At 28.1% G+C, this 15,143-nt stretch overlaps 1 protein-coding gene across 2 annotated transcripts; it reads left to right on the top strand.

The window, feature by feature from the left end:
• Positions 1–8,830: 8,830 nt before the first annotated feature.
• Positions 8,831–13,135, top strand: LOC127259273 (BEL1-like homeodomain protein 1). Of its 2 annotated transcripts, XM_051286480.1 has the most exons (5): positions 8,831–9,004; positions 9,103–9,797; positions 10,872–11,287; positions 11,922–11,982; positions 12,144–13,135. In XM_051286480.1, the coding sequence occupies exons 2-5, from the start codon at positions 9,150–9,152 to the stop codon at positions 12,816–12,818; spliced, it is 1,800 nt and encodes a 599-aa protein (XP_051142437.1). In that variant the 5' UTR covers positions 8,831–9,004; positions 9,103–9,149; the 3' UTR covers positions 12,819–13,135. The 2 variants fall into 2 exon arrangements, with proteins under 2 accessions (XP_051142437.1, XP_051142438.1); XM_051286481.1 differs by having other exon boundaries at positions 8,831–9,797.
• Positions 13,136–15,143: the final 2,008 nt, after the last annotated feature.

Raw genomic sequence — 15,143 nt, forward strand, 5'->3', positions numbered from 1 at the left:
TAAAAATAAATAAAGTTGAATTAAGACACAATTATAATAAATTAATAATGCATATGCATTAGTTAATGCTGCATTATTTTAAATTATTTTATATTAGTTGGATTACAACTGTTCCTCAACCATCCAAAATGCATTATTTTAAATTATTTAAAGATTAAAATTAGTTGGACTCGTCACCGTGAGGTCATGGGTTCAAACCCCGGACGCCTCAGGTCACCTGCCACACATGGTTCGCCTAGTGTGACTTTCACATTAGGTTTGGTTTGCAGGATATTAAGTTCAACTGGGAGTTTACCTAGTGCACACTTTTGGATAGCGACTGCGGGTTTCCACGTCATCCAAAAAAATAATAATAATAATAATTATAATCTCTGATCTATTAAGGGTTTGTTTCAAATAAACACTAACATTTCCCATATAGATTAAAGCTGCAATTGTTACTCATGCATGTAACTATATATCGAAAATTTGTGCTGAAATTAACTGTGTGTATATATATCACTACAAGAAAAAATCATTTTTGTAACAATTTTTTTTTTCTCTAAATCTACTTTTTCCGTTACTAATGACATTAGAGACGGAATTAGGAACAAAATTACGTTAGATACGTGAACTTTATGGACGAAATTCCGTTACGAATATATTATTTTTTTGTAGTGTATATTCAATTTGTTATTGTATATTCAAGTAAAATAAAAAAAATCAAATAAATGCAGTGATGTGAAATTAACAAGTCATCCACGTTTAATGATTCTTAATTTTATCTTAACTTAAAGAACACAAATTATTGCTTTGTTTTTACGATGATTTATGATGTTGGGAAGAAGACCATCATTCCTAAAAGAAGTCATTTCGTTTATGTATTTATAGTTTAAATAATGTGTATTTATTTTATAAAATAATTTGAAGAGATATTTTTTTAAATAAAATATAAAAAATTATGTAAATAATATAAAAATAATGAACATATATAATATATTAATATTTTTAGGGGTGGAAGGTGTATATATATATTTGTTTACATAAAGCACACACCAAATAATTTAGATATAATGTTAATTTTGTCAAATGAAATATTATTATTATTATTATTATTATTATTATTATTATTATTTTAAATAATCATGATGAATATATTACAACATGATCTTTTATTTTAAAAAAATTGGAGACTTTTGTTCGTGAATTTATAAATTAATTACTGTTTTTTTCTAATAATTTTTTAGGCGAAACTGATTCAACATCTAATTGTGTTTATTATTAAATTAAAAAAAAAATCAATCAAATTATTCTTTTTTCCCTTTAAAAAAAAAAAAAAAAAGTTCAACACCTATTCATACAAAAATATTGTCTTCAATGCATATATATATATATTTTTTTGTTTTATAATTTGTAAATAAAAATTTAAAACAATAAAAAATATAAGACTGATTATTTTGAATGTTTTTTTTTTTTTCACGACTTCTTATAAAGATACAAAATATGTTTTCTTATAAATATTATATTAATTCACTCCAGTATTTAAAAAATAAAAAATAATCATAAGTTTTTTATAATATTTGTAAAAACTGAAGGGACCAGGACTAGGAACAGCATGATTATAGGAACATAGGGGCAGGGTGTAGGGGGGGGCCCTGGAGCACGACTTTGTCACAATTCATTCAACGCCTTTTTTCTTACTGCAACCAAAGCCCTACTAAAACACGCTTTTTCAAATGCCCACACGTGTTTTAATCCCACTCGCCCAACCCCTCAAAAACTATTATATATTTATTTAATAAACGATAAATAATACCTTACCTTTAATATATTAAATATATATAAACAAAAAATTTAGGAAATTAAGATAAATATACACACACGAAAAAAAATAATTTAGTGAACCAATTTGGTTTGAGGATTTAATTTTAAGTTTGAAATTTGAATATTAAAAATTTATTTATTTGAATATTAATGGAAGTACAACCATTGATGGTATATATGTTGAATATTTATGTTTGCAACATTCAAACAATCTATGGGCTCAAATTTTGAGTATGTGTTCAACAACTAGTGCAATGTCCTTTCTCTAAATTAATTCATTTTCAATGGTTAGATAGAATAAATAAATAAATATAAAAATAAGTGACTAATTTGTAATTTTCTTAATTTAATTATTTATTTTAATCTTAATTTATAATTATTTATTAATCTTAATGGTCTCATCCTTGCTGCCATTATCATCTTTAATTAAGCCACCTCTATAAAAACACAACCTGTTAGTTTTATTGATGATATCATCCATATGTAATTTCCCTTTCCCTTTAAAAAATGGCTTAGTCAATTATAAATAAGTAAAATATACATACATCAATTAAATTAAATGCACGGCGACTATATTATTCATTAAAGTATGAAAAATACTTCATAATTTGTCTCTTATTTAATTCTCATTGTTATGTAAGGCATATATATATATATATATTCCAGTATATTTATTTGATTTAATTTCTCACATATATATATATATATTTTAGTCTCGTAATTGGACCTCTTTAGCCACATAAGTGGAACATGTCGTAAACTAGTCCCATAAGTGAAAATTTTTCGTTGTTTTAGTTCTCCAACGCCGGAGACGCTCGCGTGGCTAGCGGGAAGCCACGTATCCGCCAGGTCAGCGACACCTGGCGAACACGTGGATTTTAATTTTTTTTTTTCATTATTTTTAATTTTTTAAATTTTTATTTTCAATTGGACCAAATAAAAAAATTTAAAAAGACAAAGAAAATTTAAAATAAATTAAAAATAATTTTTTTTTTTAAAAAAAAAAAAAAAAATTCACATATTTGCCAGGTGTCGCTGACCTAGCGGACATGTAGCCTCCGGCGAGCCATGTGGGCGTCTCCGGGGCCAGAAGACTAAAACAACGAAATTTTTTCGTTTATATGACTAGTTTGCAACAGGCTCCACTTACGGGACTAAAATGATAAATGATCTAACTACACGAGACTTAAAAAAAACAGTTCACCCGTATATTTATTATAGAAATATTAATTCTAAAGATAATATTCAATGACTCTTGAACCACTCATATTAAATAACCTAATAGAGTCCTTTCTTACGTTTGTACTAACAAACATCTCATTTTTCTTAAAATTTAAGCCCATGAATTTCTATCCGTTTACATGTCTAATTTTAGCTTCTAGTCTGTTTTGATGTATATATCAGAGTGATGTATACAAATTTCTTATTTTGTTAATAGAAAAATAAATAAATTAAAAATATATTTTTTTACGCAAAATAATGTACTCCTATACAATTGGATAAAAAAAAAAAAAAATAATCAATTTGGGCATCAATAATAAGTCTGCTCACTTATTAGTAATATAAAAAATAATACTCTATCCGTCAGCCTCTAAAGATTAAATTTACCTTCTGCATCATTGTACTTAATATTAAAAATATTTTTATATTTGTATAATTTTTTTTTGTATAGATGTCATATTATAAGATACAAATAGAAATATTTTTGCATTTTTTTCTTAATTTATATACATTTTAATATAATAATTAATATTAAAAAATTAACATGCAAAAAGTATTTTAAAGACGGACAAAAATAGTATTTTATATTGAATAATTGATTTGTTATGAATAAATAATATATATTATATTAATGTGTATATATTTATATTTTTAAAATAATATTTATATAAAATTATTTCATTAACTAAATGAGCATAGAGAAATGATTCCCAAGTCCATATAAAAAGAGGGGAGTTATATACACGGGCGGATCGATTAAGGGGCAAGGGGGCTCCAGCCCACCCTAGCTACACCCCACCATCCTTTAATTTATTTACTTATTTTTATATATTTTTAAATATAATATATATATATATATATAAACATAAAAAAAATGATTAGAATAAATAATAATATTAATAATAATTTTAATTATAGATTTTTTAAATAAATATGTATTACTATTTTTTATTTCATAAAAATTCAAAAATAAATTTTTATAATATATATAGTAAATAATACTATTGTAATTGCTATTTTGTAATATTTTTAAAATAACAATTAGAAAGATAAAATTAGTTGGACAATAAATAGACATATAAAATATATTTCTTTCATCTTAAAATAATATTTTTTTTCGTCTCAAAATAATAATTTTATTTTCATAAATAATCATATTATCATAAAATTATTTATATATTTTTTATTATTTTTATATAAATATCATTACTTTATACGCAAATACATTATTAATGATATTTTAATTTTTTTACTATCTATTTTATTTTCATTTTAAATATAATATTATTATTTTTTAAATTTCGAGTCAAACTCAAATGTTCTTATTGTTTCGAAATCAAAAAAATATTTTGTTAGTTTAAAAAAATAGCCCGTCTTCTAACTTGATTTTAATTTCGCCACTGATTATATATACTTTATTTATTGTTTTTAAAATATTTTAATTATTTATATACAGATTTAAATGCTAATATATATATAGAAGAGAAGTGAAAGTCAAACAATGTACGAGGTTAAAACTGAGAATTTGGACAAAAAGTGAGGTGTGATGTGAGATCGACACGCGTCCATTTCAGACATGATCTGATTGGTTAGTTAAAATAAGAGTGGGGCTGGACAGTCCGTGATCTTTTGGATGTAACTCCAGCTTCTGATTGGCCCACTGTTTAATGGTGGACCTACTCGCTCTGCACTATTTCCTGGTCAGAACTCAATTTCTACAATTAATTATCAAACTAACTTAAATCAAGTATTATTGTTTGTTTCTTTTTTATTATTTAATGTCATAAAAAGTAAATTTATAAAAAAAATTAAGTAAACATTTATGTCGAATATTTATTATTATTATTATAAGATTTAAGTAAAAATATTATTATTATTCTTATTTATTACAGTATTATTAAAATATATGCTTGTATATATCTGAGTACAAAATTGAATAATAATTAAAATATAAAATAATATTCAAATTTATGTAGATTTTGGTTTTAATATATTTATTGGGAGAGGATAAGATGTTAAATGAAAAAAATTCAGCACCATGCCGATGACATGAAATTAATTTCTCCAATTTACAGAATTAATTAAAAATCCTATTGTACATTATTATTATTATTATTATATATATATATATATATATTTTTTTTTCTTATAAAAATAAAAAAAACCAATACATTGAACTCTTTATATTTATACATCTAATCTAAATTTTACAATTCAATCACAACCCTATATTTAATATAATTTCAATTTAAACCATTATATTCAATACTTATTTTTCATTGAAATATTAAAATAAAAAAAAATATTTTAAAATTCGAAATACTCCCAAAACACAAGCGAACACATTCTCAATAATGATAAAGATATATCGTGTTCGGAATTTATTGGGTGGTCCTGGTAAAGACCATCGCACCTAATAAATAAATATAATTATTGTCGCCACATGTCGATCTTTTCACTATTTATTTGCGATGTCTCCTTTATTTTTTCTTATTGACACAACTATATATGAAAACAAAATAATTTATAGTTGATCTAATTTATTTTCTAAAATTATTGTTGTTGTCATTATTTGATATAGAGTAATTTAGGGTACTAAAATATGAGGAAAAAGAAAATTTTATTAATTGTGAATTGCATCATAGTATTGAATAATCCAAAAGCTAATATATACTCTCTCGTTTCTCTATCTGTCAAATTTATTTTCACTTTTAAATTTATCTCATTACTAATTTTCGATAAAATAAACAAATCAATGTTTAATTATTACCATAGGTTCAACACTTATTATCACTAACTTTATTACATTATTTCTCTTCGTTATTTTAATTTATAAGTAAATTTTCAAAAATACATCTAACTACATATTACTTTTCCAATTAAATATATATATATTTTTTTAATATTTGTGCCGGACCCAATTGACTAATTTTAATTGACGGAAAAAGTATTTTACAATTGAAAAAGAATAGGGTTGGGATATTCTTGTAATAATATATTGGCCCAATATATTCCAACAAGCTTAAAACAAGAAGGGTCTCAATCAAATTGCAAGATAAAAAGGTGAAATAAAATGACAACAAGATTAAAACAAAGATTCCACCATAATCATTGTAAATACAAATCGAAAAATAAAGATAAAAAGAAATTTAATTACCAAACGATAACAATGATTATTGGTAATGTCCCAATAAACACGCACTTGTCGGATTTTATAAATTGATACTGTTCTTTTTTCCCGTGTTCTTTTAACTTTGAATTAATTTGATTGTATGTTGCATGATGAATCACTTGTCCAATCCTTGTTAAACAAAATAATATATATATATATATATTGATTTTTCATAGGATAATTATATTTAATTAAGTTAATCCATTTTAGCAGTAGTTAATTTATGTAGTAACATGCAAATTACAGGCATTTTAATCAATTAACTAATTTTTTAATTGGTAAGAAATAAAGTGAGATTAACCTTTACAATATTGTAGGGACTAATGCATTAAGTATTATTTTGATGCCGACACACACACACACATGTATATATACTTACGTTAGCCCCGTTTGCATGGACTTCTACCCGGAACTTTTGATATCTATTTTAACATAATACTTCCTCCGTCGTGCAAATGTATGTTCATTTGACCGGGTACGAGTTTTAGTAAAAATGAGTAATAATTGTTACTTTTTTCTTTTATAGTAAAACAAAGTACAAAAGCGTACTGATTTTCTAATTTAAAAAGAAACGAGAATATTCTTTTTTTATGATAACTCAAAAAGAAAAATGAATATAGATTTGAATGACGAAGGGAATACTAATATATATTTATTTGTATTGATTTTTATAAAAAAAAAAATAGTTGAAATTCAAAAGTTTTTTTTTTTTTTAGGACAAAGTAATACATGTATTATAATAATAATTTACAAAGTAAAGGCACCCTTTATGTATTTAGTACAATTAGATGAGTGAACATATATTTTTACTCCTAAAAAAATAAGTGAAGGTACTTTTTCATTATTAAAAATCGAATAGATTTATTTCAAACATATCAAACTGAATACATATGGTTTGTTTGCTTCTGATTTTCAAATTGATTTGAAATAAATATTGTTGATTATTATTATTTTTCTTAATAGTATTTTGATATGATACTGTAAGATAAAATAGTATATTTTTTTTAAAATTTTTTATAGAATAATTAAAATTGATTTTAGTTGAAATTAAAAAAGAAAAGAAGAAAAAAAAGCCATGATTTCCCATGAAAGTAGAATATACGCTTGAATAATATCAAAAAGTTTGTAGTGTACATCTGCCTATATATGGCACGTTTTACTAAATTATAATTGGTCAGAAATAATCCATTTGTGTAAGATAATAATAATAATAATAAGAAATTGGCTCTATTTATACAAATATATCAATATAATGTGCAAATATTTTATTACAAAACTCACACCAATATTAATTTTTTTTTACTATTTTAAAAATATTTAAAAATTGAAAACTTTAAAAAACATGTGACTAAAAAAAACTTTGAGCTTCCATTAATAAATAAATGTCCAGTACTTAAAAAAAAAAATGTGTGATCTCAATTCTTCCCAAATACTTGTCTTACTGCAATGCTTCACACAAGCGATTATATATACAGATACATATATATGTGCGTATTACTGACGTCATCAGACACGTAAGTAAAAGACTAATTTGCATACCCATGCCATGGCAATTTACGAACAATAATACTACTCTGAAATGTAAAATGTATAAGCGGCGGGGCATATATGTAATTTGATATATGTTTTTTCTATCCCATATAAAGTGTTTATTTTTTTATTTTTTTGTTTTACATAATATTTTTTTAAAATATAATCATATACTTTAATCACGTTTTAAAATTTATAATTTATAATTTTTTTAATTTTAATTAAATTAATATTAATATATAATTATTTTTACTAATATATTATTTAATTATTTAATAATTATATTTTATCTAAATTATCGTATTTACGATGATAATAATATAGACACTTTAGTGGGATGGTGCGAAAATAACATAGACGAGGAATTACCTCTCAATTATTGACATGGCTGTCTGTCTTTCTCTTTCACTTTAGGGTGTGTTTATTTGGGGATTAGATTTTAAATCTACTATTTATTCAATTTTTTTCTTTAAAAAATATTAAATTAAATATTTATTTTTTATTTTTTATATTATATTAAAAATTAATTTTACATTCAAAACATCATATCAACACCTATTTATATCACTTCATATAATTATTCAAATTCAAAATATTTACTATTCAAATCCCAACTCAAAATAAAAAATCCCAAACAAACACACCCTAAATTAAAGAGGAGCAAGAGAAATTTTTTTCTTTTTTTTAAAAAATATTATTCCCTTTCGTCCCACCTACCAAATTCACGTTTCTGTCCGTTTCATATCAAATATCATTTTTTTTAAAAAATAATTATAAATTTTAATCTCATTTAAAATTTTTAAATTTATTTTTTTTAATCTTAATTAAAATAATTAGTTATTTTAACATTAATTTATAGTTATTTATATTATAAAATAATTATTTTTATTAATACTAATTACTTATTAATTATAATTATTCTAAAAAAAAATGACAACGTATAAATGGTAAAAAATATCAGTGTCGTTGTCGTAACGTGAACCTAAACCTCTCTCTATTTTGATCATGAACCGAATCCCTAGAAAATCTGGGTCGTTCATCCTGTTCGTCCTAAGGATGAAAATTCATGCAAGTCCACTGCTATAAAATTTGCTCGCACTGACCCACCTCATCTTCTCTTCTTCATATGTGTAATTATATATGTTCCCCTAATTCATTTCATATATATATATATATATTCTTCAATTCTCCATGGAAATAGAAGCACGAAATTAATCAAGCTGCAGAATAAGAAGAACCTAGCTGCCTCCGATCCCACCCACCTTAGAAACAAATTCGGTGATCATCTTAATTTACAATATCTGATGTTGATGATGAGTTCTTTTCGTTGATTGATTTCTGTTTCTGTCTGTCTGTGAATTTGGAATAAAAATCAGATTGAAGCGATGATGAATTGAAGGTAGATTGAAAGAATTGGATTCTCATGGATTTTCAGTACCAAATGAACTCAGAGATTCAGGCCGCCGACGGCCTTCGGACGCTCTACTTCATGAACCCTAATTTGGTAGGGTTTGCCGACGCCGACAGTAACACCGACGCCGCCGTGCAGGCGGCTGCATTTGGTTCATCGCCGCCGTGTCAGGGTCAATTCAAGATTACTTCTCCTTCATCTACGCCGCAGGACGCCGGACGTCCGTCGGAACAAGTTCCGGCCGCTGTCAATCGGTCCGCGCAGTACAATCTCAGCTGGGGGGTAGTGGATAATAATCCAATCAATCTGCCGCCGCAGCCGCTGTCACTGAATCTCCCCTACGATCATCGTCATCGCTATAACGATTGTCGACAAGAGTTGCAGTCGACGGGCGGCGGAGTGCTGGTGTCGAAATACGTGAAGGTTGCTCAGGAGCTTCTAGAAGAAGTGGCAAGTGTCCTGCGGAAGGAGACGCACAAGGAGAAGACCGTTAACGTCGTTGTTGCGAAAACCGAGGAGGTTACTGTCGCAATCGCCGGCGGTACTGATCATCGAAACTGTAATAATTTAAGCGGTGGTGGAGGATGCGATCAGCTTACAACAGCTCAAAGGCAAGAGATTTTGATGAAGAAAGCTAAACTTGGTAGTTTGTTGGATGAGGTAAGTAACTCTAATTTAATTAATTTGTTGTTAATTAGATTAGATACATCTAATTAATTAATTAGTCAAACCATTGATGAATTACTTCTTACTCCCTCCGTCCACAAACTGATGTCCTATTTTTCTATTTGGGACTATTGTCCTATTCATTTTTTAAACACAAAATTTTATATTTTTACCCTTCATTCATTTATTACTTTTAATTTCTACCATACACTTAAGCGCAAATTTGTCCATTCATAACAAAAAGACAATCACTTAAAAAAAACCGTGCAAATATACTTTAGGACAATAGGAAATGGACGAAGGAAGTAGTTTTTTAGTTTTATTGCTTAGTTTGACATCTAGTACAATAAGAGCACATCTTGTGAGAGCACGGTATTAATATAAACAATACACGGTGTTACTACACGCATCACACTGTGTGTATTTATATAATACAAATAAAATACATAAAGTAACAACCCATGTTATAATCTTATACAACAAATAACAATTGATTTTTCAGCACACTACATATTGTTATACAATACACTTAAAATTATGAACAAATTACACATATATTTATTATACTCAATATTTATTGTGTATAATAAGACTGTGTATTGTTTATATATATTACAAATGCCGATTTAAAAAATCATAATGCTAATTTTTTTCAATTCAGCAGCATCGTAACCGTCCCGTCAGAAGATACACGAATTAAACACTTATAGCAATACTAAGGTGGCACATTTAGATGTAATCTATATGCATCCACACCATTGGTGTGTTTATTCCATATTTAAATTTCTTTTTAAGCATTAAATTATATATTGTCCAAAACCTTCTTTCTTTCTTGATTTTCTTTAATTTGTTTGTCCAATTATCGTTAATACGTCCTGATCACATGTCAAACGTTTAATTAAGTCAGCAGTTAGGATCCAAGATTGTCTTTTTATGAGAAAATAATACATATATCATCACAAAAACATTTCTAATTAATCTTTAGAGAAGAAACTTCATGCATTAGTTAATTAATTATATTTGAGATAGAGACAGACACATATAATGAACGTACGTGTATATATGCAGGTAGATCAAAGATGTAAGCAGTACAGGCAGCAGATGCAAATGGTGGTGTCGTCATTCGAGCAGTTCGCGGGGATGGGATCGGCGAGATCTTACACTCAGGTGGCTCTCAGGACAATGCTGAAGCAGTTCCGCTGCCTGAAGACGGCGGTTTTGCGGCAGATCAAAGGTTTGAACCGAAGCCTAGGGTTGGAGGAAGAAGAAGATGATGATGGTGATCGGGACCAAGAGGGACAGGGGTCGAGGCGGCTGAGGATGGTGGACCACCGGGTCCGGCAGCAGCGGGCGCTGCACCAGATGGGTCTGACGATGACGTCATCCAACACTCGTACTACTATGCCGTGGCGGCAGCAGCGCGGCCTGCCGGAGCGTGCCGTCGCCTTGCTCCGAGCCTGGCTCTTCGAGCATTTCCTTCATCCGTAAGTTTTAATTTAATTAAGATAAAATTGTCCATAACTCTATTTTGTGATTAAGAAGTTCGACCTAAATCTTTACTTGCTTTATAAATTGCACGCCTCTTTTTATATTTTAAAAAATATTGAATAAAGCTTCTACTTGATTTAAAAAATGAGCATAAACTCTCATTCTTACTTTAAAAATTGCATTGCGGCCATCTCCATACAAAATAATATAGATAGGAGTAATATTCTCATCACACAAGTAGTGTGGTTTCATACAATATTTTTAAAGTATAAAGAGTTGTCATACAATTTGGGATACTTACACAAAAGTTTGAAACCACCTAGCAATTTTACCTTTAATTAATTACAAGAGCAAATATTATACTCCCTTCATCCCATATCTATATATTTATTTGCTTTTTGCACGGAGTTTTAAAAATGTTAGTATTATACTGAGATATGATATAAAAATAATAATATTTGTGTAATATATTGTAAATTGGAAAAATATTTGTAGTGTCAAGTAGATATAAAACGGATAGAAATGATAAAATAGATAAATTGTTAAGGGACGGAGGAAGTCTATATATATATATATTATATAATATATATATGCATAGATAGATAATGGTACGGAAATGTAATGGTGCAGTTACCCGAAAGATTCAGACAAACGAATGCTGGCTAAGCAGACAGGGCTGACACGAAGTCAGGTGGGTGGATTATATGGAGCTTTTATTAATCAATTATAGTCCTATATATGATCATTTGTCACTGCTATATCCATATTTCATAGATATATATAGAGAGAGAGACATGGCATAGTTGTTATTGAGAGTGCACGTGCACGTGGACATGGATGGATATGATGCAGGTGTCGAATTGGTTCATTAACGCCCGTGTGAGGCTGTGGAAACCCATGGTGGAGGAGATGTACCTCGAAGAAATCCAGAACCAGAAACAACAACAGCAGCAGCAGCAGGAGGATATTAATCATGATTATAATTATGTTAATGAAGAACAGCAGCAGCAACAGCAACCTGCAGGTGGTGCTTATGGCACCTGCAGCACAAGCACAAGCTCATCCTCCTGCCTGATCCAATCCTGTCGCAGCAGCAGCAGGCCACATCAACAAGATCAATATCATCATAGCAATCAGCAGCACACGAGCTTTGCCCACCTCATCACCTCCCTCGCTCTCCCACCTCCCACTCCCACTCCCACAAAACCTAACCCTAACCCTAACCCTAAAGATAGAACAATGGCCGCCTCCGGGTACGGGTACGGGTACGGGTACGGGGAACATATGGCAAATAATGGTTTCTCCTTGAGCCTTGGCCTCGGTGCCGGCGGGTTCGACTTTACTCGGCCTCCGACACATTCTCAGAGTCAGATCATTAATCATCGTCCTGCTGCTAATGGTAATTACGAGAATACTATTGTTGATTTCCAGGGCCACAGGATGATGATGACGATGAGGAACAATAATTACATCAATTTCCATGCTGCTTCCGATCAACAGGTGCTACACCCACCCAGTTTCGTCTAGCTCTAGTTGATCATCATTGCTTTGTCTTAACTCATCATCCTAGATATATATATATATATATATATGTATGTCTGTATACCATATGTATATTTAATTTGTTGATATCATAGAGGTAGTATATAACAATTTCGACAATTAGTGTCTAATTGCTAGATGTGTTTGTGTGTGCTCGTATTGATTAATCATTCAGGATATATATATATATATACACATATACTGTGTGTATACATAGATGAGTGTACATATATATCTTGTGATGTAATTATATATGGACGTATGTACAGTAATGCAGGGTTCTTATATATACTATCTCACTCCCTTCCCTTTTTATCTATGTTTTATTCAACCTTTAGATTTTGAATTTGAATTTTAAATAATTATATGGTACTATAATATAAATAAGGGTAAACTGATTTATACTTCCGTAACTGGTGTCCTTGTCATTTTAGTTCCATAAATGGAGCCTGTCACAGGCTAGTTTTATAAATGAAAAAATTTGGTTGTTTTAGTCTTCCGGCGCCGAAGATGCCCGCGTGGCTTGCCGGAGGCTACATGTCCGCCAGGTCAGCGACACCTAGCGGACATGTAGATTTTATTTATTTTATTTTTATTTTTTAAATTTATTTGTTTTTTTAATTTTTTTATTTGGTCCAATTGAAAAAAAAAATTAAAAAAAAAAATATATATCCACGTGTCCGCCACGTCACACCTGGCGGACACGTGGCTTCCGGCGAGCCACGCGGGTGTCTCCGGCGCCGGAGAACTAAAACAACGAAAATTTTTCACTTACGGAACTAAAATGATAAGAGGGTCTAGTTGCGGAACTAAAAAACAATTTACTGTAAATAAATATTAACTTGATATTCAAAATATTTTAGTCAAACACACTAGTTTTCTACCATGTATGAGAAGATTGTCATTACCTCCGGAAAGTGTCAGGTGCATGTACAAAGCAAAGTATGATATTTATAGTATTTTCGTATATTGATTGAAGCAATCAACACAGTGATAGTAATTTTCCATTCAGTTCCCCGACTGAAGAGATAATTAAACTTTTTTTTTTTTATTTAATTAAAATAGTAACATAGTAGCAATAATTTTTTCACTTTTCATACGGTTTTGTTTATATAGAGGTTTTTGGAATTTTGGAAAATTGTAAAAAAGTAAAAAGTTATTATTTGATTTGATGTTTTGTGAGAAAAAAAAATCTATATTTGATGCGCTTTTTTTTTAAAAAAAAATAAATAGTAATAAATAAGTGAAATTGTATTGTGTAAACCGAATCTTTGTTTGTATTTTGGGTGAATGTATATTATTAATTAAAAATGAGAATTGTGTCTTTAATGTAAAAAAATAACCCTCTGTCTTAGACAAATGTCCACTTTGGATTTTTATAATAGATTAAAAATAATAAATAATATTTTATTAAATAGTAAAAATATGTAGGATAATTTTTATATTTTTTTCTTTTTATTTCATGTATATATGCGTAATAATGTACTTGTAATTTATGTCAAGTTAAGGGTATCTTATAATTAATTAATATATGATTATTTTTACTACAGTGAAATATATTTTTGAGTGACATAGACAAATTAAAAAATAATAAAATTAATATTCTATAGTTAGGATTGAGGAAGTAATATCTTTATTAAATTGTTGATTTTCGAATATAAATATATATGAGGAGTATATATTCTATATGATATATATTTTATTTTTAATAATATTAATCCTATAAGTAGAAAATGATTAGGTGAAAACACTCATAATTTAAATTATTTTCTTTGCTTGAGTTGATTTATTATTATTACTATTATTATTTCAACTATTTGCTCAGTGAGACCAACATTGTGATTCTACACTTTTCACATATCACAATACACACACACATATTTGACTATTCCTCCATTCGTCCCGCGTTGGATGTCTTGGTCACTGTGGACACGAAAATTTAGGATAAGTATAATGAATAGATAATTAAAAATATATTAGTTAAAATAATTATTCTATAATATAAATAATTATAGATTAAGGTTAAGATAACTAATTAGTTTAATAAAAATTTAAAATGAAATTAAAGTGTATAATTATTTTCCAAAAAAGGAAAGTAACATGAGATGTGGGACGGATAGAAACAACAATGTAGACATGGTAGATGAGACGGAGGGAGTAATATTTAATAGACTACACAATATATGACATGGTTTCAAATGAGCATATAGTATATATATTTTTTATTTTACTATATATATCGAACATATTCATTGATCATCATATAAAAAAAAGGTAAAATTGCTTATAATTCCCCTGTGGTTTTAAAAT

This window comes from Andrographis paniculata, unplaced genomic scaffold, assembly GCF_009805555.1.
Source record: "Andrographis paniculata isolate CXL003 unplaced genomic scaffold, ASM980555v1 Contig60END, whole genome shotgun sequence".
Classification (NCBI taxonomy): Eukaryota; Viridiplantae; Streptophyta; class Magnoliopsida; order Lamiales; family Acanthaceae; genus Andrographis; species Andrographis paniculata.